This window comes from Cannabis sativa, chromosome 9 (assembly GCF_029168945.1).
Source record: "Cannabis sativa cultivar Pink pepper isolate KNU-18-1 chromosome 9, ASM2916894v1, whole genome shotgun sequence".
Lineage (NCBI taxonomy): Eukaryota > Viridiplantae > Streptophyta > Magnoliopsida > Rosales > Cannabaceae > Cannabis > Cannabis sativa.
Window position 1 is genome coordinate 23,296,861 of NC_083609.1, and position 22,148 is coordinate 23,319,008.

Sequence of the window (22,148 nt, forward strand, 5' to 3'; positions counted from 1 at the left end):
ACTAACCTAAATATCATTTCAAAATTTGCTAACTACTTTTAAAAATTTAATGTTATTTTATAAATTAAATATTCAATAAAAATAAGAAAGATAAATAAATATCTTTTTCAGATTTTATGATTTAATTTAAATAAATAAAATAGCAAAATTTAAAAAATAGCAAATATCTTACTTCTATTTAAAATTACATGATTATAGTTATCTTATTTTAAATTTAAATAAGGTCAAATTATTTAAAAAAAATATTTAATTTAAAAAATTTAATATCTGACCTAAATTTAAAAATAAGATAAGATATAATCAAATTTAAAAATAAGATAGATAATTAAACAAAAAGATAGATATTTACTATTTTCAAATTCAAATTACACTAATATCATGAATTAAATTAAAAAAAATATTAATTAATTTATTTATGATATTTAGAATTGAAATAGGAATAGTAAATGTCTAAATACAAAACTACACAAAAAATCGGAAGTTAAATCCATGAAATAGCATGAAAAATCGAAGAAAAACGAAAAAAAATGTGAGCTGTACGGACGGTATGTTGTGCATACTCGTCCGCGCGCGTAGGGGAGTGCTCAGCCGAAGTTTTTCGGCGCAAGGGGGGTACCAGCATGATTTCTGTGCGCGGAAGCTGGTTTTCAGGCACGAAACCGTGTCTGAACGCGTGCTGTCCGAAGGTTGCCCTTCGTCCCCGCGCGCGTGTGGTGATGCACGATTCCTGATTTTTTTTCGAAACTTCAAAAAATCATAACTAATTCAGATTAAATCGAAATTGAGTTCTGAAAAAAGTAAATTGCTTAATTGTTTCCATACTATCCAATAAAAATAATTCCAGAAACAGATATTCAATTATTTTTTAAGAAAATTCACAAACATCAATCAATCATCATAAAACACTCAATACAACATGATACCATCCAAAACATCAAACAATCGTTTTAAGTCCAAATTTCTTGCAAGCAAATCAATTACCATGGCTCTAAGGCCAGTTGTTGGAAATTATTTTACCAGGATCTTAGATCTACTCACAAGTATGTTGATTAACACCCTAAATATGAACTTCTAAAACGATGAAATAAACACATATAAAGTTTAGTAAACCTTACATTAGGTGCAGCGGAATAATATGACTCCTTCCGTTCAGATCTCTAACCCTTGTATCCTTTCTGTTGTAGAGTACTATAAAGATCTGAACCTGGATCTTTTTCTCTGATTCTTTAGTGCTGAAACTCCTTCTTGCTGAAAGTCTTTCTTCACGATCTTCCTCACTATGATTGAGGTATCACTTGTTGTGTGTGGGCACTACTCTAATCACTAAGTATTTCGAAATTTCAAGGAAGAAGAGAGAGAGAGAAGTGGCGGATAGGGTTTAGAGAGAGAAGGCTCTGATTTTTCTCTGAATGAAAAGTGTAATTTTCCTGAAACCTTCACTATCTATTTATAGCATTCCACTAGGGTTAGGTTTGAATTATTTGGCATTAAAATAATGAAAATATCATATGTAAAACCCTACAAAAGTGGTCGGCCCAAGGCAATGTGGATATGGGCCTCACTTTTTGCAATTTTGCAGTTTTATCATATTTGCATCTCATTTTCTCAAAAACGCTAATTTTCAAATTCAACCATTTAAATGCCAATTCTAACTATTTAATAACTATAAATAATTATTAAATAATATTGTCATTTATCATATTTATTAATTGAACCATACAAAGTATCATAATTAACAAATATGCCCCTAAAACTCTTTCTTTACAATTTCGCCCTTACTTAGTGAAAAATTCACAAATAGACATAGTCTAATTTGAGAATTATAATTGATTAATCAAAACCAATTATATGAGTCTTACAAGCAATATTATCTCAACTAGTGGGGGGACCATGGGTCTATATAACCGAGCTTCCAATAAGCAGATCAAGAATTTATAACCTAAATACACTGACTTATTAATTCTTCGTTGAATCCACGCATAGAACTCAGAATTGTACTCTCAGTATATAGAATGCTCTATATGTTCCACCATATAGACACATCATTAGTTATGCATTGTTATAATCCTAATTTGATCAATGATCCTCTATATGAATGATCTACACTGTAAAGGGATTAGATTACCGTTACACCCTACAATGTATTTTATCCTTAAAACACTTAACCTCGTATAAATGATATTTCAGCTTATGTGAAATGAGTACTCCACCATTTATTTTCGTTTGGTCAAGCTCGAAGGAGATCATCCTTTACTTACTATTCGCCAGATAGAAGCTATAGATTTCATGTTTATGTTAGCGCTCCCACTCAATTGCACTACTGTATTCCCAAAATGTACGTATCACCCTAACCCAAAAGTAGGCTTAACTAACAAATCAAAGAACACGAATAGCCTCTTGAGATTGAGCCTAATCATAACAGGATTAAGATCATTTGATCTAGGATCAACTAGGCGATATTGACTTGAATAGATATTACGGTAAGTTTAATAAATTTAAGTCAAAGTTCAATATCGGTCCCTTCCGATGCATACTCCATGCATCCAACCTGAGCTTTACTTTAACCAATGCTCTGGAAAGAACATAGCATTTCTCCAAATACAAGTAAACTCTGTTGTAGATTATCATATCAGTAAAACCCTGTGTTTTATAAATCTAGGAAACTTTATTCACATAGTCATGTTTACTTTCCAATATGTTGACAACACAATAAACAGGATCAAGTATGTGAAAAGGGTTTCAGATGAATTCATACATTATGTACATATAATCATGAAATAAATCATGTGAACCATGCAACATTAAATGTTATTTCTGATCTATATTAATAAGTAAATCTGATTATATTGAAATGAGTTCTATTTAGGGCATAAAACCTAACAGTTATGCCTTGAACACATAACCCTGAATCTCAATATACTCATATATTTAACATGGCATAGCATTTACACAACATATATCACTAGGGTAATAACCATAGGCTATTGAACCGCTCATGTTAGGCTAATAACCCTAATCCTGGTTACTAATTACTCACATATATCTCTTCCAATATAAGCCCCACTGCGCATAACTCTACGTGCTAAACTACTGTCTTACTTGATGTCATGCAATAGTAGAGATTCTAAATCTCTGGGTGCTCTTGACTAAGTGCCGGTAATCCTAGTCACAATTTCGAGATTTACACAAATAGGGTTAACCCCTGATTCCACATTGATAAAATGTATACATGGCATTCAAAATACAGATAATCACATAGAGTTTGGAACGATCTTTACAACGGTATATAGAACTCCAAAAACGAAGTTCGAATCACAAAGTTATGAATTTTCAAAGTTAACACTTGAATCTGCCCAGAAACATGAGGGCGGGTCGTGGCATGAAAAAGCCATGCCGCGGCACCTAGGGCCAACTCCCAGGTCTCAAAAAATAGGGGTGGGCCGCGGCATGCAAAAGCCATGCCGCAGCACCTGGGTTCCAAACCTAGAAAACCAGCAACATGAACTTAAAAAATCAGCCCTTAAACACACCCAATTCAATCCAAAACTTAATCAAAACCTCCAAACCAACAAATAGATTTTTATCATCATACAGGGAGCTTAAAAACACTCTTTCAAGCCTTAAAATCCAACAAATATAACCCTAGAATTCAGATTAAGCAATAAAGAATTCAAAGCTCCACACTTGAGCATGATTCACCAAGAATCTAACATTAAAAGCTTCAACATCTTATCAATAAATCACAACTTCAACAATAGCAAAAATCACAATTATGACTTAACTAAAAATACAATTCTCCTAATACTCTCGAGGCTGCGAAACATTTCTTCCATCATACTTTGAACATGCTAATTAGTGAGTGTCATGAACGATATCTTAGTCTTCCTTCATATTTTAGATGAAACAAGATGGAGTTGTTTAGTCACATCAAGGAGCGTATTTGGAAGTTAATGCATGCTTAGAATGAAAAATTATTCTCTATTGGGGGCAAAGAGGTTTACTTAAAGCGGTTGTCCAGTCAATTTCAACTTATGCTATGAGTTGTTTTCGCTTAACAAAAAACTTTTTGTCAACAATTGGAAAGTATGATAGTAATTTTTGGTGGGGATCTAATAAGGACAACACAAAAATTTATTGGAAAAAGATAAAAGTTACTTTGTAAAGCCAAATTTGAGGGTGGTATGGGATTCTGTTCTTTCGTGTATTATAATTAAACTCTCTTAGGTAAACAAGATGGAGAATTTTTGAAATGCTAACTTCCTTGTTGAGATGATTATTGAAGTGTATGTATTTTTCAAATAACTCCTTTTTGAAAGCAAGGTTGGGACACTTACCATAAAGTATTCACTAGGGTAGAGAGTTGTTAACACAAGGGCTTCGGTATGAAATAGGAAATGGCTTCAATATTTAGAGTGGTTTGGACAAATGGGTTCCTAGACTAACATAATTTAAACAGATGATATATAGAGGACCTGCCTCACTCCCAGTTGCACATTTCATCACAAAGGAAAGGGAATGGAACATAGAGCTACTTCAGGAGTTTCTTAGACGGATGGATATTGAAAAAATAGTTATGATTCCCCTGAGTTTTTTTTCATCCAATGGTAGAATGATTTGGTATCACACAACATGAATTTATATTGTAAAAAATTAGGATTCCATTTGGCTGTAAGTTTAGAGGAACAGCAACAATCTTTCTCTTCGGACAACCATAGGAATTGGTGGGAAACTTTTTGGAGTCTAATACTACCACCAAAAATTAAAATTTTTTGCTTGAAAAGCACTGCATAATGCCTTTCCAACAGCAACAGCCCTTCATCAAAGGAAAGTCATCGACTCGACAGTGTGTTCGATATGTACAAACGCATGGGATTCAATTGGGCATGCTCTTTTCTGCTACTCACAAGCAAAGTCATATTGGAAAAATTCAACCTTCATTATTGATTATCAAAAAGCTCAACAAATATATAATGGTGATTACATAATCCATCTTTCAACATTACATTCCAAAATTAAATTTGAACTTATCATCTGTGTCATGTGGGCGATTTGGACGGAAAGAAACAAGGTCTTTCATGGTGGAAATAGAACTGATGGAGCCCGTATTTTATACTCATGCTATGAATTACATAGCAAAGTTTCATTCTGTTTCTAACATGAACCAGAAAGGAAAGTCTGTGATTAATTTTGCTCCTGTGCATACAACAACAACAACCTCCAGTAGTAGGACAGAGGAATCGCCATGGAAACCTCCAAATAACATATGCCTTAAACTAAATATAGATGATGCCTTAAACTCTGCATAAAAAGTACTAGGTATTGGGACGATTATTAGATCTCATAATGACCATGTCATCGCTGCTCTTTCAAAGCCAGTACAAGATTAATTTCGTCTTGATGAAATGGAAGCTAAAGTCCTTTTTCATAGCATTAATTGAGTGTTGTTGTAGTGACAATTACAATGACAGTTACATTTATAGTTATATTTGTGGCGAAAGAGGAAATGTGCAATTACAGATTACACATATTGAAACTGATGCATTATGCGTCTTTGATGTTTTGAACTCTACATCAAAAGATTTATCTTGTTTCTCTAATTTAATCCTCGATATTCGTTGTCTTTTATTTTTTTTCTCTGAAGTTGTTGTTTCTCATATTAGGGGGAACGCTAACCAAGTTGTTCATGGTTTAGCAAAACGCTAAATGACTATTGATTTATAATATTAGTAAATACCTTTCAAAAAAAAAATATTTCATCACTTTGGTGACGAAAAATATAAACCATGATGGCATAAATATAAGTGTGTACATAGAAATATACACTTGACAATTCTAACCTTATCATAAATAACATGAGAACTCTTTAGAGTAAATACTATTTTGGACCTTATGTTCTACAAAAATTATCAATTGAACTATTTGATTTATTAAATGATAAAATAGACCCTATTTTTCTAAAAGTGTACAAATAAAACCCTGAACTGTTTTTTATCAAAATAAAACTTAATAATAATCTGATTTAAAGATGTTATGTCAAAACTGATTACATTTTTTGTATCTGTTCGTATTAGAAATTATCTTAAAGTTGGTTATATTAAAAAATAAAATTTTTAAAAATCGAGCTCAAAGTTCTATTTTTACTATTTTAAAAAATATAAGATCTATTTTATCATTTAACAAAACAGAGGGTTCATTTAATAACTTTTACAAAACACAAAATTCAAAATGATATTGATCCTCCTCTTTATTATATAACTATACATACATAGGATAGGAACAAGTTCTATGAACATATTGGTACACAATCTTTTACACCATTTAATTAGAAAGATCTAATTAATATTAATTAGTAACAAATAAAATTTAAATAACTTTAATAATGGATAAAAATAGTAGGAAAACATTAATAAAAAAATATATTTTTTGTGTTCCATATATATGAACGGTGTTATCATGAAACATCAAAGTAAAATATTTAGTAACATAAAACATAATTAAAATTAACTTGGATATATTCAGCAAAAAAAAATATATAATTTGGATATATGATCTGGTGCAATATTCACAAAACTATGAAAAAAAAATGGTATATTGATAATCATGTTATCGGGACGAACTTTTCATAATTAATATAAAGATAGGCAAATAAAAGCTGGGTTCTTGTTTACCAATCACATATCTTGACTGCTTCATTAAACCCTAGATAAATAAGATGATGAGACTAAAAATATTCCAGTTTTGGAGTTCAATTCACCATCATGTGCTCAAACCCCGTTCCAGCTTGAAGTGTTGGAACTCGGCTCACACCAACATTGTGTAGCAACTGTTGCAGCCACCTCCTGGTTGTTGGGTCCTCCTAAAAACAAGGATAAAAAACGATGAAGTTATAGAGGGATAAACTAAAATATCAAGGCCGTAATTTAAAGCCCCTATTTTATTTTATGGATGCTATTTATAATATCCAGCAAAGATATTAAGCCACGCAATGCAGCATCAACTGTGCAATGTCATAACAAAACTGTACACATTTTTTTAAGATGGTGTGTAAGGGACTAACAATGGCCACAATTAAGCAGATTTGTAGGAAATGAACCGTCACGACTACTGAAGGTAGTACTTAAAAGGATGTAAATGAACTATTAAAATACTCACACGCAAGCAACCGCTGAAGGTAGCATCTCTTAACATGTCGGGAAGGCAACTTCTTAATGCATCACACGCTCTGTAGAACAAAAGGCATAAGAGTATCAATACAGAAAACAAAGCTAAACAGTGAAGCAACTTGGAGTTTTTGAGTAAAAATATTGTCTTGAGAGTTGAGACACCAACTTTGGATTGTCTGACAACCGGAGATAACATCTGATGATATGTTTTAGCAAACGCGATGAGGGCTGCTCAGCTAGTGAAGCCACCATGCTCCCCAAAACTCGACCAACCGCGAAAAACCTTTCCGCTGTGGTGCAGATATAATCTAAGCCCATATCGTCCAACAAAATCTTTTGAACTATAAATGTAGCAACCTGTCAGTAAGAACCATTTTTTTTAATCAAATTGAAACCTCAAATCCTACTCCAAACAAAAGGAAGAAAGCATTATTTATTCAAAGGGAAAGGCAACACAAAACAGTGAGAATTCCAAAACAAATGAATTGTTTCCCTTGGTGCATTTTGTTTATTTCATTAGTACAAGCAAGATGTGTCATCAAATCTACGACCTTCAATGGGCCTTCGATTAGACAAAAGTTAAAAACGTGAAGACGAAGTGTAAGACTACATTTCTTAGCTTCAAATAACATGTAATATGCACTTGCCAACTTGATTACAATGAAGGTAATCCAATACCAGATTCAGCAATTTCTGAACATGTAGAATACCTTCCATCTCTAACAAAATGCATGCTGAAAATGATAGATAACTAGTTAAAGATCCATGTTACTTGACCTCTAAAAGTACAGAAATAATTGCAGATCACTTCCACATACCTCAAACCATGACTGATGGAAAAGTATGAGCTTTTATCACAATATGTATATACAAGTGGACAAGTATATACACCGTAAGACCAGATATATGTATATGCATAAAGCATCCTTGTATACAATTGTAAGAACAATTTTATATGTATTTATACGAATAGAAATACTCTGTCAATTACATGTAGTCTCCTCTCTCCCAGAACTTTAAATTTTACAAATAATCATTTTTTTTCTTTTTTTGAAATGGTTACAAATAATCATTTATGTATGGAAATGAGTATTTACATAACTATGTGAGAAATCGAATAAACAAATATTTGATTTGTCAAATTTCTCCAAATTATACGTTTCCTCTCTATCTCACCACTTGCAATTTGACAAATACATTTATGTATGAAAATGTGTATTTTATCTGTCAAATTTCGAGTTGTGGGACAGAGTGAAACATGTAATACGGATAGAGAATATTTGTATTTGTACTTGTACACATGTAATTGAACAAAGCATCTTGTATACAATTTACCAACTACATGCAGATCTTTACAATTGAAGAGGTCATACCGTTTTGGATAGCTCACTGCCCATTTCCATAGTCCGCAGGCACAAGGGAATTATTTCTGTCGAGAGAAGGAAGCTAATAACTTCTGTCTCATCAACCTTGTAAAATAGAATATTATGCAAATATTACAACTTCAGAACAAGAAAAGGCTGATCATTTGTAACTTGGATATAGTTACAAATTTCCTTATGGCCTCAATGAGTGTGCAAAAGCAAGGAAGGAAAGGAAAGCCCACATAAACATTGACAGGAAACCGAAGAAATTGTGTGATACTTAACATTGCTTTTAAACATATTCCTCCCAATAAAAATTGTTCATTATGATAATCATGAAATGTAAATCCTGCTAAATCCCAACAATCCTAAGAACAAATTGAGCAAAAAGAAAATCTGTACAATACACCTGGTGCAGAAAGATAGAAGTGTAAAATGATGACTCCCATGATTTTGTTGTCTCTAAAGGCATGAAAAATCCCCACCTTCAAACTTTCAGTGAAAACCAGCAATGGGGTAAGATCTACAAAATATAAGACTGAAACATTGGATAAATTTGGAACAAGATGCAATTTTCTCAGGTCAGAAACATTGTTCTGCTTAACAAATTTCAGCCTCTGGATCAATAATGTTATTGTTAGAATCTGAGAGTGTGAGTAAGGTGCATGGGATTCCATCTCAAAAGCAATTGGCAATGAGAAGAGTAGTCTATTCATCTTATAAATGGTATAATCTTTCCACACATTAACAGTGTGGGACTATTTCTGATAGTTATGAACATTCTAATGCGGGATATGCAGATGAGCTATGCAATTGTTAGCACAAAAAATAACCAAAGTCCAAAACCACTAAATAGGAAAAACCATGTGTATTAGATTATTACACACACAAAAAAAAAATAAAAAGATAGTACTAAAGATGATTTACCTTCACCAAAGCCCCAATGACCCCTAGACTAGTAAGCCTCAAGTACTCAAAGGGTCTTGACTTGCTCGCTGTATTAAGGAAAGGATACAGATACAATGGAATATGTGCTGCAAATAAGTGAAAGTTTCAGTAGAACGAACTAGTTACTTGGAATTAAAACAATAATAACATATGCATTTGTTACCCTCTGTAAATTTATGAAATCTAGAAATATACTCCAGAACATATTTTATTATGAAAAACAATAAATAAACACCATACAGCATAGTAGGATGGATCCACTATGGCACTGAACTTGTTTGTCTATTAATCTGTGCCAGCTCTTGTGCTGGTTGTCACTTCTAGGAATTTCAGTAGAGTCCTGGGTAACCTCCCAAGTGCAAGACTCTAAACAAGTCGACACTCAACTGCCCTCTTCTGAATCTCCTAGGATACCCTCACAACTGAACAGAAACAAGTAGCTAACCCCCTTATTAGTTATCTTTATATATTTCTCACTAATCCTTCACATGGTTACATTCTTTCTTCTAGAATATGTAAATAGAATGGGTTGTTATGCACCCAATAGTCGATACAATAGACATAAATTACGTAACGGAAAGTGAAAGAATTTTTAAGGGCTTGGTTACATTTTATTGGGAAGTGTAAGAGTCTATACTGGGCATATTTAAATATGCCAAGGGAGGTGTATTGCTATGTAGTGGTCTCTAGTTTTGTGTGTGAATATATTTGGGTCCTAACATGGGTGTTCTAACAGCATCTCCTACCACGTAAAACTACTTTTCCTCTCCCTCTCCTTCTCCCTCTCCCTCTCCCTCTCCCTCTCCCTCTCCCTCATTCTCTCTCTACCATTCCCAGTGGGTTTACAAGACAAAAGGTTTTGAGGGTCTATCTTTCAATATCTGATTAGAGAATGGAGTCCCATTTTGCACTAATTCCTCCATCTTGGGATATAGAGATAGTTCTAATTGTATAGGGATTTATACTGAAAATTTACACTTGTATTTTATGCTTCAATATCTTATGTTTATCTTGTTACAATGGTTTTTTTCTGCCAAGGCTCCCTAATAAACCTGGGAGGGGTCAATTGACCTTTGTCTTTTTCAAAAAATAAATATATATATACATATGTGTGTATATATATACCATTCACAGGATCTTTTCAGAACAGTAAAAATAAAGTGCAGTTATGATATGAAAAGTAAGTACTTGATCCTAATAAAATCCTACTGGTCATTACTTTTCCGGCACAAGTTAATGACTTAATACACATGCTATGTAGTAATCTTATTCTTTTTCTACACTAAATAGTAGTTATTCTCCCTAGTTTGCCTTAGCTAGGTGAGGCATAAGCCTCTGGGCAGACTGAGGACTAAGCAACGAGTTGATAGCAATATACATAAATATAAAGATTGATATTCATAATAGTAACTGTCTTTAATAATACTAGAACAATTTGTTACTAGCCGAAGATCCCAGAAACTTAGAACAACTTATATCCATGATGTCTAAACACGTGAAAAATTGTAATCAGCAAAACCATAAATCCTAACAGCCTGAAGTCGAATGGAGTGTCAGACTGATGAGTGTGGCAAAGTACTAAGTGAGGCAAAATGAGGAAAAAAGAACAATGTACTGTCAAGCTGGCTAAATTACAATTTAAGTTAACGCCATTCTTCGACTAATAATATTATGTCACTGTAGTGAAACTATCTTTTTTGAAACTAGGATCCCCGCCTCACCCTACAATACTTGGGGACAAGGAAACTATAGCAATTGCTAGGTAGGTACTTAAGAAGGACTAGAAACTTGGACCTTGTCGGAGCAAACCACATGCCTGACCATTAGAGCTACCTCTTGGGACTCCGCAGAGAAATTATTAATTAATATTTGACTTGCATGTGTGTATGGCATCCTAATGTATTTTTTTAAGAAAGGTGAAATTTGTTCTACACTGCTCTTACTTGAGTAAAGTGATACAACTTTTTTAGTTGACAAACTTAGTACAATAATAAAATGGATGATAAATATATTGAAAGACCACTTTCTGCGGCATGGAAAACAAAATACTACATATGGCCCAAGATTTACTTCTTATGTTAGATGCAAGACCTATAGCTTCTATAGCTAGTGCTTATTGTGGTTGCAATACAGGTAAATGACTTATTTGACAGTGACACAAAAATTCCCTATTTGGGATGTCGAGTATGTTCAGACAATTCAAGGTGCTAAAACCTCCACGGCAGGAAATGAGGAGCAGAAGAAGAGATAATGAAGCAAAGAATTTTACACGATTTTGACATACATACGTTAGTAGTTTGATAAGGTGAAGAAAAATACCATTAATGAACAACTTCCTTGTATCTGGGTGAGAGGCTACACACTGCAAGAAACGCAAATTAAGGAAGAAGAAAAGAAGGAAAGTGTTAGATATTAGCTGTAAAAGAATTAGTTGTTTAGTAGATATTTAGTAGTTTCCTATTTTTTGGTAGTTTCCCTTTTATGTCTCCTAACTTTGTATATAAATATGTATTATTCTATGAAATCAATACACAATTCGAATCACTATTTTCTACATGGTATCAGAGCATTGTGATTCAAAATTCGAAATTCGAAATTAGGGTTCTGAAAAAAAAAAAAAAAAAAAAAAAAAATTGTGGTTTAAGTTTAGTGGTTGTTTTTTCGAAAACCCTATTCTGAGTGACCATTTTTTCTCACCGCCCACATGAGGACCGCCTAGCCCGGACTGCAAAACCCAAAAGTCCGGCGTCTAGATTCACCGCGCGGGGGGCCCACGCGCCGTCGTCCGCCGCTGCCGACCGTCCCACGCGCTGGCGCGTGAGGGCGCGTCCGGCGTCTTCTCCGGTGGCGGTCGACGCCCGTCCCACTCCTGCTCCTTTCTCGTCCTCCTCGTCTGCTTTCGCTGCCGTTCTTCGCATTTTGTGGTTTGATACTTTTGTCTTCTTTGTGTTCGGGTATCTATTCCTTCGAGTTTGCTCTTCTTCCTTTTTCTCCGTCAATTTTTTTTTTTTTTTGGTTTCGAGATTATGGCAGAGATAAAATCAGATTCGAAATCAATCGTTGTTTCTGATGTGGTTCCCGTGATGTCTAAAATCACGGACCATAAGTTGATTGGTTCGAATTATTTAGAATGGAGTAAGACGATTCGACTGTATTTGAGGAGTATTGACAAAGATGATCACTGATCGACGATCCTCCCCGAAGAAACAAACGATTCAAGGAAAATATGGCTCCGTGAGGATGCTCGCTTGGTCCTTCAAATTCGAAATTCTATCGATAATGAGGTAATTAGTTTGATTAATCATTGTGAATCGGTTAAAGAACTAATGGGTTACTTCGGAGTTTTTCGTATTCGGCAAAGACAACATATCTCGCATATATGATGTTTGCAAAGCTTTTTATCGCGCTGAGAAACAAGATAAGTCTCTTATGAATTATTTTATGGCTTTCAAGAAAACATATGAAGAACTTAACGTGTTATTACCGTTTAGTCCTCGATGTAAAAGTTCAACAAAGCCAACGAGAATGATGGCTATTATGAGTTTTCACAGGACTCTCATCCGAATTTGACTCGCAAAGTCACAAGTTCTCTCTCGGTTCCGATGTCTCCTCTTTACAAGATGTGTTTACTCGTGTTCTTCGCACAGACTACCTCTTCAACTCCTCTTACTGCCGCCTTTGGTGAGTCGTAATAATTTCGCACGGAAAGAAACTCTACTCCAAGTAGATTTAAAGGAGGTAATTCACAAGGACTCGATAACCGCACACCAAATTCCGGGAGCATCATGTGCAATTATTGTAAGAAACTGTGCCACACCAAGTTTCCTGAGTGTAGGAAGTTACAATTTAAGAATCGACAACAACACTCGCCAATATTGCAAGCACTAAGGATGCATCCGACAAATCCTGGTCCTTATTTCGCTCGATGAATTTGCCAAGTTCTCAAGGTATCAGAAAACACTTAAGTCTTCATCTTCTTTCGTCATCGCGATTGCGTCGATTCAGTAACTCTAATGCCTCGCCTTCTTTCCAAATCCTCAAAATGGGTCATTGATTCCTGTGCCACGTATCATATGATGCAATTCCCGTCTCTTTTCCACTTTTCGCCTCATACCCCACTTCGTTGTCACCTTACTCGATGGGTCAATGCCTTCTATTCTTGGATCCGGCACTATTGTTCCTACACCTATGTTGTCTTTATCATCAGCCTTACATTTACTCGATTTGTCCTTTAATTTGCTTTCTCGTTAGTCAACTCACTCGTAATCTAAATTGTCGCATCTCATTCTTTCCCCGATCATCGTTTGTTTCGTGGATCTTATGACGAAGAAGATTATTGGTAAAGGACATGAATCGTGGCTTGTATGTTCTCGACCCACTTCCGCCAACCTCTATCGTTTGTTCGAGTGTTGCTTCCGCTTTCGAGGCTCATTGTCGTTGTGTCATCCATCCCTTCCTTTGCTCAAGAAATCGTGTCCCCAATATAGTAGTTTATCTTCGTTAGAATGTGAGTCATGTCAGCTTGCCAAACATCATCGTGTTAGTTCGAGTCCACGTGTCAATAAACGTGCTGTTGTTCCTTTCGAGTTAGTTCATTCCGATGTTCGGGGTCCTTCTCCTATTTTGTCTCAACTCGGATTCGTGCATTTTGTTACTTTGTGGATGATCATTCTCGTTTAACTTGGTTATATTTAATGAAAAATCGTTCGAGTTGTTTTCTATATTCGTGCTTTTGTGGCCGAGATTCAAACTCAATTTAATGTATCTATTCGTACTTTCGAGAAGTGATAATGCCAAAGAGTACATGTCCGCTCAATTTCAATCTTATATGACCTCTAATGGCATGCTTCATGAAACTTCGTGTTGATACGCACCTCGTAATAGTGTTGCGAACGTAAAAACGTACATCTTCTTGAAACCGCACGTGCTCTCTTGTTTCAAATGAAAGTCCCTAAACCTTTTTGGGCCGATGCAGCTTTCCACTTCGCATGCTTTCTTATTAATCGCATGCCCCCTCTCGTTCTTAATGGTGAAATTCCATTTAAAATTCTTTTTCCTAATAAGTCATTATTTCCAGCTTGCTCCGCGAGTATTTGGTGTTGCAAAGGTTTGTTTCGCTCGCGATGTCCGTCCATCCGTCACCAAATTAGACCCTAAGGCACTAAAGTGTGTCTTTCTCGGTTATTCTCGTCTTCGTAAAGGGTAGCATAGGTGTTACCGTCCCGATCTCAACAAATATCTTTGCTTTCTATTGATGTTACTTTTGTAGAAAATACACCTTATTTTTCATCTTCCACTACTTCTACTAGTCGGGGGAGGATGATGATTTGTTGGTTTATTCCCGTCACATCCTATGCGCCCGCTCCATGTTCCTACGGTCTCTTGTTCCTTCACCCGCCTTGCCGTCACCCCCACAATGTCTACACCTCCACCACCTCCACCACCTCTACCACCTCCACCACTCCCTCGCCTCCTATGTTGCACACCAGCGCCCCCTCCTCCACCTCCCCCGTTTCATGTCCCGCACCCGCATCTTCGTCATCGTATCCGGACATCTCGCATGATCTTCCCATTGCACTACGTAAAGGTAAACGCCAATGTACTTTTCCTATTACTTCTTGTGTCTTATAATCATCTCTCCTCTTCTTCGTTCTTTTATCGCTTCGATTCTATCACTATTCCTAAAACTCGTTCGAGAAGCGATGTCTCATCCCGGTTGACTTGCCGCAATGATAAAGAGATGAATGCTTTGTTGCATAATGGTACTGGGTCTTGGTTGATTTACCTTCCTAAAACAAAGCACGGTGTAAATGGGTGTTCACTAAATTCAATTCGTACGCATGCTTGCTCGCTTTAAAGTGCCCGTCTCGTCGCTACAAGTGGTTATGCTCAAACCTATGGAGTGGACTATTGTGATACTTTTTCTCCCCGTTGCTAAACTCACATCCGTTCGACCGTTCATTTCCATGGCAAGCCTACTCATCATTGGCCTTTGCATCGCCTTTTGATATTAAAAATGCTTTTCTTCATGGAGATCTCGAGGAAGAAGTATATATGGAGCAACCTCCCGGGTTTGTTGCTCGTGGGGAGTTAGTGGCGAGTTTGTCATCTTCGCAAATCTTTATATGGATTGAAACAAAGCCCACGTGCTTGGTTTGGTAAATTTAGTCGCTCGTCGAGAAGTTTAGTTTGTTGAAAAGTAAGTCGTATCATTCCGTGTTTTATAAAAGATCAACTCGTTGGTATCATTTTGTTGCTGGTGTATGTTGATGACATCGTTATTAATGGAAATGATACCGAAGGTATCTCATCCCTTAAGTCTTTCATTCACACCCAGCTTAACACGAAAGATTTAGGGGAACTCAAGTATTTCGGGGGATTGAAGTTACTCTGAGTAAACAAGGTATTTTTCTCGTCTCAAAGAAAGTATGTACTTGATTTGCTAACCGAGACAGGGAAATTGGGATCAAAACCTTGCAATGCTCCAATGAATCCAAAATTTCGTGCATCTTACACGTGATGGGAAACCATTTGAAGATCCCGAGAAATATCGCAAAGTTAGTTGGAAAGTTGAATTATTTAACCGTGACTCGTCCGCATATTGCATTTCCAAGCATATTATCGCCGTTCATGTCTTCCCCAACAATTCATCATTGGCGCATTAGAACAAATTTTATGTTACTTAAAAGGAGCACCGTAGTGACGAGGTATAGTTTACAAGGATCATGGACATACCCGTATCGAGTGTTTTTCGATGCCGATCGGTGCTCCAAGGTAGATAGACGATCCACTTCGTGATATCGTGTATTTGGTTGGGGGCAACTTCCCTCGAAGAGTAAGAAACAAAATGTTGTATCTGCATCCAAGAAGCCGAATCGAATATACGTAGCCATGGCCCACTCCGTGTGTGAGGTAATATGGATTTATCACTTTCGACCGAATTCGGGTTTAAGACTTCTATTCCAGCAAAATTATGGTGTGATAATCAAGCTGCTCTTCATATTGCCTCGAATCCCGTATTCCACGAGCGAACTAAGCACATTGAGATTGATTGTCATTTTGTTCGTGAGAAAATTCAACAAGGTCTAATCTCCACAGGATATGTGAAGACCGGAGAACAACTAGGAGATATTTTTACAAAGGCTTTGAATGGGGTGCGGGTCGATTATCTTTGTAACAAGCTGGGCATGATTAACATCTATGTTCCAGCTTGAGGGGGAGTGTTAGATTTTAGTTGTAAAAGAATTAGTTGTTTAGTAGATATTTAGTAGTTTCCTATTTTTTGGTAGTTTCCCTTTTATGTCTCCTAACTTTGTATATAAATATGTATTATTCTATGAAATCAATACACAATTCGAATCACTATTTTCTACAGAAAGAAAGTAAAAAAAAAGAAGCTTTAAAGTCTGCATTCATCAAGTCTGTCGCAAAAAGACAATAAAATGTTGTACAATCATGTCTAAATTTAAACTACCAATAATAACTCGTGGGATGTTGTTTCATTTCCCAAAAAAAAAATAGTTATGAATGCACGAATTGCAAGTTACAAGAAAAGTACAAAATTAAGACAAATAATGCTCTTTAAAATATTCATACGTGTGTGTGCGCCTGTGCTTGTGCCTACATGTACACATGTATCATGAATCATTGAAAGCCTTATGTCAGCCACAAAAGGCAAACAAAATCATTTGATATTCCATCCTAAATTTTTAAAATACTTGTTTCACATCACTTGCACTAGTCAAAAAAACAAAAAAAACATAACTAGATTAGCATTAATCAATATGACTAATCCGAACATTTCAGACCACTTCAACACAATTTAGTGTCGTATGTTTATAAGTTGAAAAAATTAAAAATTTAATAAACATGTGAATCAATTAGATGGTAGTAAATCTAACATGAGCAATGAATAGTGAAAATTTGATATCCATCGTTTCAATGACATATGAATCAGAAAGAGGAAATCATGTAACCTGAAGAAGAGCAAGGGCATTGCAAACTCGGTTTGATTGTGCAGGAGTAAGATTTGGGGGTGATAAAACAGGATATATTGATACAATCTCCTGCAGATATTAAAAAAAAACAATCAAAATCAGATATCGATCCATTGCAAGCAGTTACTAGGAATTATATATTCAAAATTGAAATTTTCAACTCTACAAAAGCATAACATTAATAAAACAACAGGAGTATTGTAAGTTGTTTGTGACCCACAAGATTGTCCACAATAAATAACTTTAAATAAAATCCAAAACAAAAAAGAAACTAGATTAATTATTTAGCAATGGGCAAAGCTGCCTAAATATGATTACTACTACATTTCTACTCTACCATTTCTTTCCAGCTCAAACTTACTTCCGTTGGGAAACTAAGGATCACCATTCCAAATATATATGGCGTGTAAGAACTTGGTAAAAGCATTAATAGCAATAAAAGGTTGTAAAGTGAACTGGCTACCTTTGGAAGGATTTCAGAACTGTAATAACAGGAACAAAAGTGGTAGACTAATCAATAATAGACATACCTGTAACAGGGCAGCAATAGTACCAAATGAATTCCACAGTAAAGGAGCCAAGTCTTGAAATAATTCTCTCTTCTACCAAACAAGAAACAAACATAATGTTACCATGCATTCATGTATGATTTCAGCAATAGTACCAAAACATAATCCATTAAAAAGGGGGAAGATCTTTAAGAACTCCTTGTTCGCAAATAAAAATAAAACCAAATGAATTATGCATTTAAACATACCAATATTGAAACAGAAAATTGCATAAATATCCAAAATGGAGAACAATATTACAACAGCAAAAAAAAAAGATATTGACTAATATATTTGATCCACATGCTTATTCTACAGAAAACTAAACATCTCCATCTGTCTTTCCCCTTCCTTACCCAGGAAAACTAGACACAATCTAAGGCTACAATCAACACAATTGACCTATAGACCTTTCAAAATCCATCCACCCTGTCAAACCATAAGTTCTAAACAAATCCAGTTAACATGTTCCTACATCAACACCTATTGCGCTTATACCAAGATATTTTTTGGGCCACCTAAGAAACATAAGGTCAACTGTCCCAAAAAAGTGGCTGCATGGAATGTAAATGAAATAATATACTGCTAAAACATTTCTCAAAGTACTAGTGTCAATTACATACTATCCAGAGCCCAATTTAATTATTCCAGCAAACTTAATATATATATATATATACATATACATATGATTATGTGTACATAAAACCTCATACACATGAGGACCAAAATATAGATGAGAAACTGCTTTTGTCATCCTGAAATTAGTTTAAAAGATTGAAACCATTGAGTGATAGAGAATTCATTACCGAAATAATCATCACTTAAAATGATATTATTCAAAGCTTTCTGTTATTCTATATATGTAGTAATTGTGTCCATGTCAATTCCATAGTGCAGCAACACTTTCAAGCAATTAGGAAAACTCAAAGCACATCTAGCTACAATTTCCTTCTTAACAAATGCACAAATAAAAACATGCTGAAGCATGCCACGATGGACAATTCCACCAAGTGATTCCTAATGAACATAAAAACAAATTAAATCATCCAATCATGTGGTTTCATGCTAAGATGTGCCTGAAAGGCACAAAAATTCTGTTCAACTATATAGATGCTTAAGCGAACCTAAAGCAAATCACTTTTGTCCATTAGCATAAGTAGTATCTGTAACAAAAAAAGAAAAAGGTACCAAGTAAGCTTTGGTGAGCTTCTCCGTAAATTTTTCATTGCATACTACATAAATAACTTCTCGAAAGTGATGGAGCTGATATACCAAAACCAAACCTTTGTTTTTTAATTAAAACGAATGAAGAATTAAAACACCAAAGCATCACAATCTAAGAAACAACCTTACCATTCATAATCCGAGTAGACATTATAACGAAGAAAATATTCAAAATTGATTCCTTGAAGAAAAAAAAAACTACACTTTTATATCCACCTTTCCACTTTCCACCAAAGATTAACAGAAGAAGAAGTAAGGGCTCATCTATTCTTCTCATGCCCTTTCTCTTGGAAAGGCTTACAACAAATTGGAGGCTAGTTAGGGAGCTTCCTCTGGCCTAGTGAATTTGACAATTGGATTCATTGGTTGAATACCAGGAGGCCTAACAATTTAATGAATGATATATTCTATGCGGCTATGGGTGGTGCTGTCTATGGTATATGGCTTAACCGAAACAATTGTGTGTTTGAAAAAAACATTGTTAAGGTGAGTATTAAAGCTCGCTTAAGTTTTGTTAATGAGAGCAAGTTGTCTAAGAAGGATAGATTTGCTCTGAATTTTGTTAAAGACCTGTAGGTCTTCACAGAGTATAAGGGGTAATGCCCCGGATTTTGATGCAATGTGCAAGTTTTGATTAATGAAAGTTCTTACTAATTAAAAAAAAAAAAAAGCAAGGGCACACAAAAACCTTGAAACTAACGAAATAACCAAAACTCAGAAGAATGAAACCGAGGAAATCAACTGATAAACCAAACACAATGAAGGTGATGCATCAGAGCATAAACCCATTTGACCCACAACTTCACTTTCACTGCTCTAACTAATAAAGAGAAAACCTTTCACAACTATTGGAATTGATACACCAAACGAAATAAAAATAAAATCGGAATCCATAAGAAAAACATCAAAACCCATATAAGCAAACCCAGAAATGAAAGAAGAAATCAACAGTTATATCATCGTAACCGAAACTGGTAATGTAAAGTTATGAAATTGATTGATTTTAAACAACGAAAATGAATGTATATATATAATAAATAAAAAACCTTGGAGAGTTCGAGGAGAGCGTTCTCTCGGAGATCAGGATTACTGAGATCAAGTACCAACTGTTCTGCGGAAGCCATTTTTCTTTCTCTGCTAAGTTCAGCACCACCTCCTCCTGCTGCAGACACACTCGTTCCTCCTCCAAACGGAAGTGTAAGAGATTGGGGTAAACTCGCCATTTACTCAAGAACTGTAGCCTTTTTCTATGTATTCTTTTTAGTTTTATATAATAATTTAATCAAAATTACTTTTTCCCGTACAAGTTCGTCTCTGCAGTACTGTTTCTGTCGATTTGAGCTTTCTTCATATATAGGTGAAACCAATACTGTCTTGTAACAGTTAATTTTTTAAAGAAAAAGTTTAATTTCGGAAAATTACTAGAATGCCCCTACTGCATTTGCTTTCTATCTTCATCTACGAACTTTTTCTTTGTCGATGTCTTCATTTTCTTTATTTGTGTTTCCTTATTTATTTAGGGCTCGTTTGGAATGCCTTATTAGGTCGTATTGTATTGTATTGTATTATATTGAATTGGATTATACATTATATTTTTATATAATACTATGTCAAATTTTAAGTTATACTAAAATATTATATTTTTTAAGAATATGAATTGGAAAAAAAAAGTTAAAAAAATTTAGTACAATTAAAGATATAAATTTTATATAAAATAAAAATTATTAAAATGGGGTGCCTTTAGAAAATTTTGGGGTGTAAATAAAATTTCCCAAAGTTTAATTTCGGAAAATTACTAGAATGCCCCAACTGCATTTGCTTTCTATCTTCATCTACGAACTTTTTCTTTGTCGATGTCTTCATTTTCTTTATTTGTGTTTCCTTATTTATTTACTTTATTAAAAAAGAAAAGTTGTACATCCAAATTGAAATTATTTTTTTTAATGGAAAATTAAAATTAATTTGATATCATAAAAAGTTTAAAAAAAATGAGCTTATAGTAAAGTAAAAAAAAATATTTCATATGTCATAAATATTAATAATTATGTAGATGACCAAATTTTTTATTTATTACCATTAATTGTAATCAACATTCATCTTTTTCTTAGTTTCCTTTTTTCTTAGTTTCTTAATATTTCACTCTTGTATTTGTATAAATAGGGGTTCACCCCATTGGAATAAACAACTTAGAAATTCTCATTCACTTTCTCTTTCTCTCTTCTTCTTCTTTCTTCTCATTTACTTTATATTATTTTATAACACGTTACTAGCACGAGTCTCTGCCCAAGCTTCAAGCATGAGTCTCTGCCCAAGTCCCAATGTAAGTATCTTGTTAAAGTTCTTGAATTGTTTCAAAGTTAAAATACACTAAATATATATTTGCCCCAGTCACCAAGCTTGCTTCTGTCAAGCTCATACTTGCTTTAGCTGCTATTCATGGCTGGTTTTTACATCAGCTTGATGTAAATAATGCTTTTCTTCATGGAGATCTTCATGAAGATGTCTATATGACTCTACCTCTTGGGTATAGTCCTAAAAGGGAGAATAAATTGCCTCCAAATGCGGTTTGCAAGCTTCAGAAGTCTATGGTTTGAAGCAAGCTTCAAGACAATGGTTTGCCAAGTTCTCTACAGCCCTTTTAGAGGAAGGTTTTTCTCATTCAGCCATTGATCATTCCATGTTTATAAGGCACTCTTCTACTAGTTTCATCATCCTACTTGTTTATGTTGATGATGTCATTCTAGCTAGCAACAACATGAGCGAGTTAGAGGCCTTAAAACTAAGGCTGAATGAGAGGTTCAAACTTAAAGATTTGGGGGATTTAAAGTACTTCCTTGGGCTAGAAATTGCAAGATCAAGCAAGGGCATATTTGTGTCTCAAAGACCATATGCTCTTCAACTTTT

At 34.7% G+C, this 22,148-nt stretch overlaps 1 protein-coding gene across 4 annotated transcripts; it reads right to left on the bottom strand.

Annotated features, from left to right (window-relative positions):
- Positions 1 to 6,512: 6,512 nt before the first annotated feature.
- On the bottom strand, positions 6,513 to 20,726 carry LOC115722515 (uncharacterized). 4 transcript variants are annotated; one of them, XM_061104533.1, is made up of 9 exons: positions 20,291 to 20,726; positions 18,003 to 18,074; positions 17,452 to 17,541; positions 11,795 to 11,837; positions 9,455 to 9,561; positions 8,537 to 8,632; positions 7,330 to 7,520; positions 7,153 to 7,222; positions 6,513 to 6,856 (listed from the first exon to the last, which is right to left on the bottom strand). In XM_061104533.1, the coding sequence occupies exons 1-9, from the start codon at positions 20,465 to 20,467 to the stop codon at positions 6,746 to 6,748; spliced, it is 957 nt and encodes a 318-aa protein (XP_060960516.1). In that variant the 5' UTR covers positions 20,468 to 20,726; the 3' UTR covers positions 6,513 to 6,745. The 4 variants fall into 4 exon arrangements, with proteins under 4 accessions (XP_060960516.1, XP_060960517.1, XP_060960518.1 ...); XM_061104534.1 differs by having other exon boundaries at positions 18,003 to 18,071; positions 20,291 to 20,593; XM_061104535.1 differs by lacking the exon at positions 8,537 to 8,632.
- Positions 20,727 to 22,148: the final 1,422 nt, after the last annotated feature.

Bases quoted from the DNA above. Each gene is read 5' to 3' on its own strand.
- LOC115722515 (XM_061104533.1), bottom strand. From the start codon at position 20,467: ATGGCGAGTTTACCCCAATCTCTTACACTTCCGTTTGGAGGAGGAACG. The intron at 17,542-18,002 runs GTATGTCTATTA...TAATATCTGCAG, and splicing joins CTATTGCTGCCCTGTTACAG to GAGATTGTATCAATATATCC. The intron at 8,633-9,454 runs GTAAATCATCTT...CTATTTTACAAG, and splicing joins TCATTGGGGCTTTGGTGAAG to GTTGATGAGACAGAAGTTAT.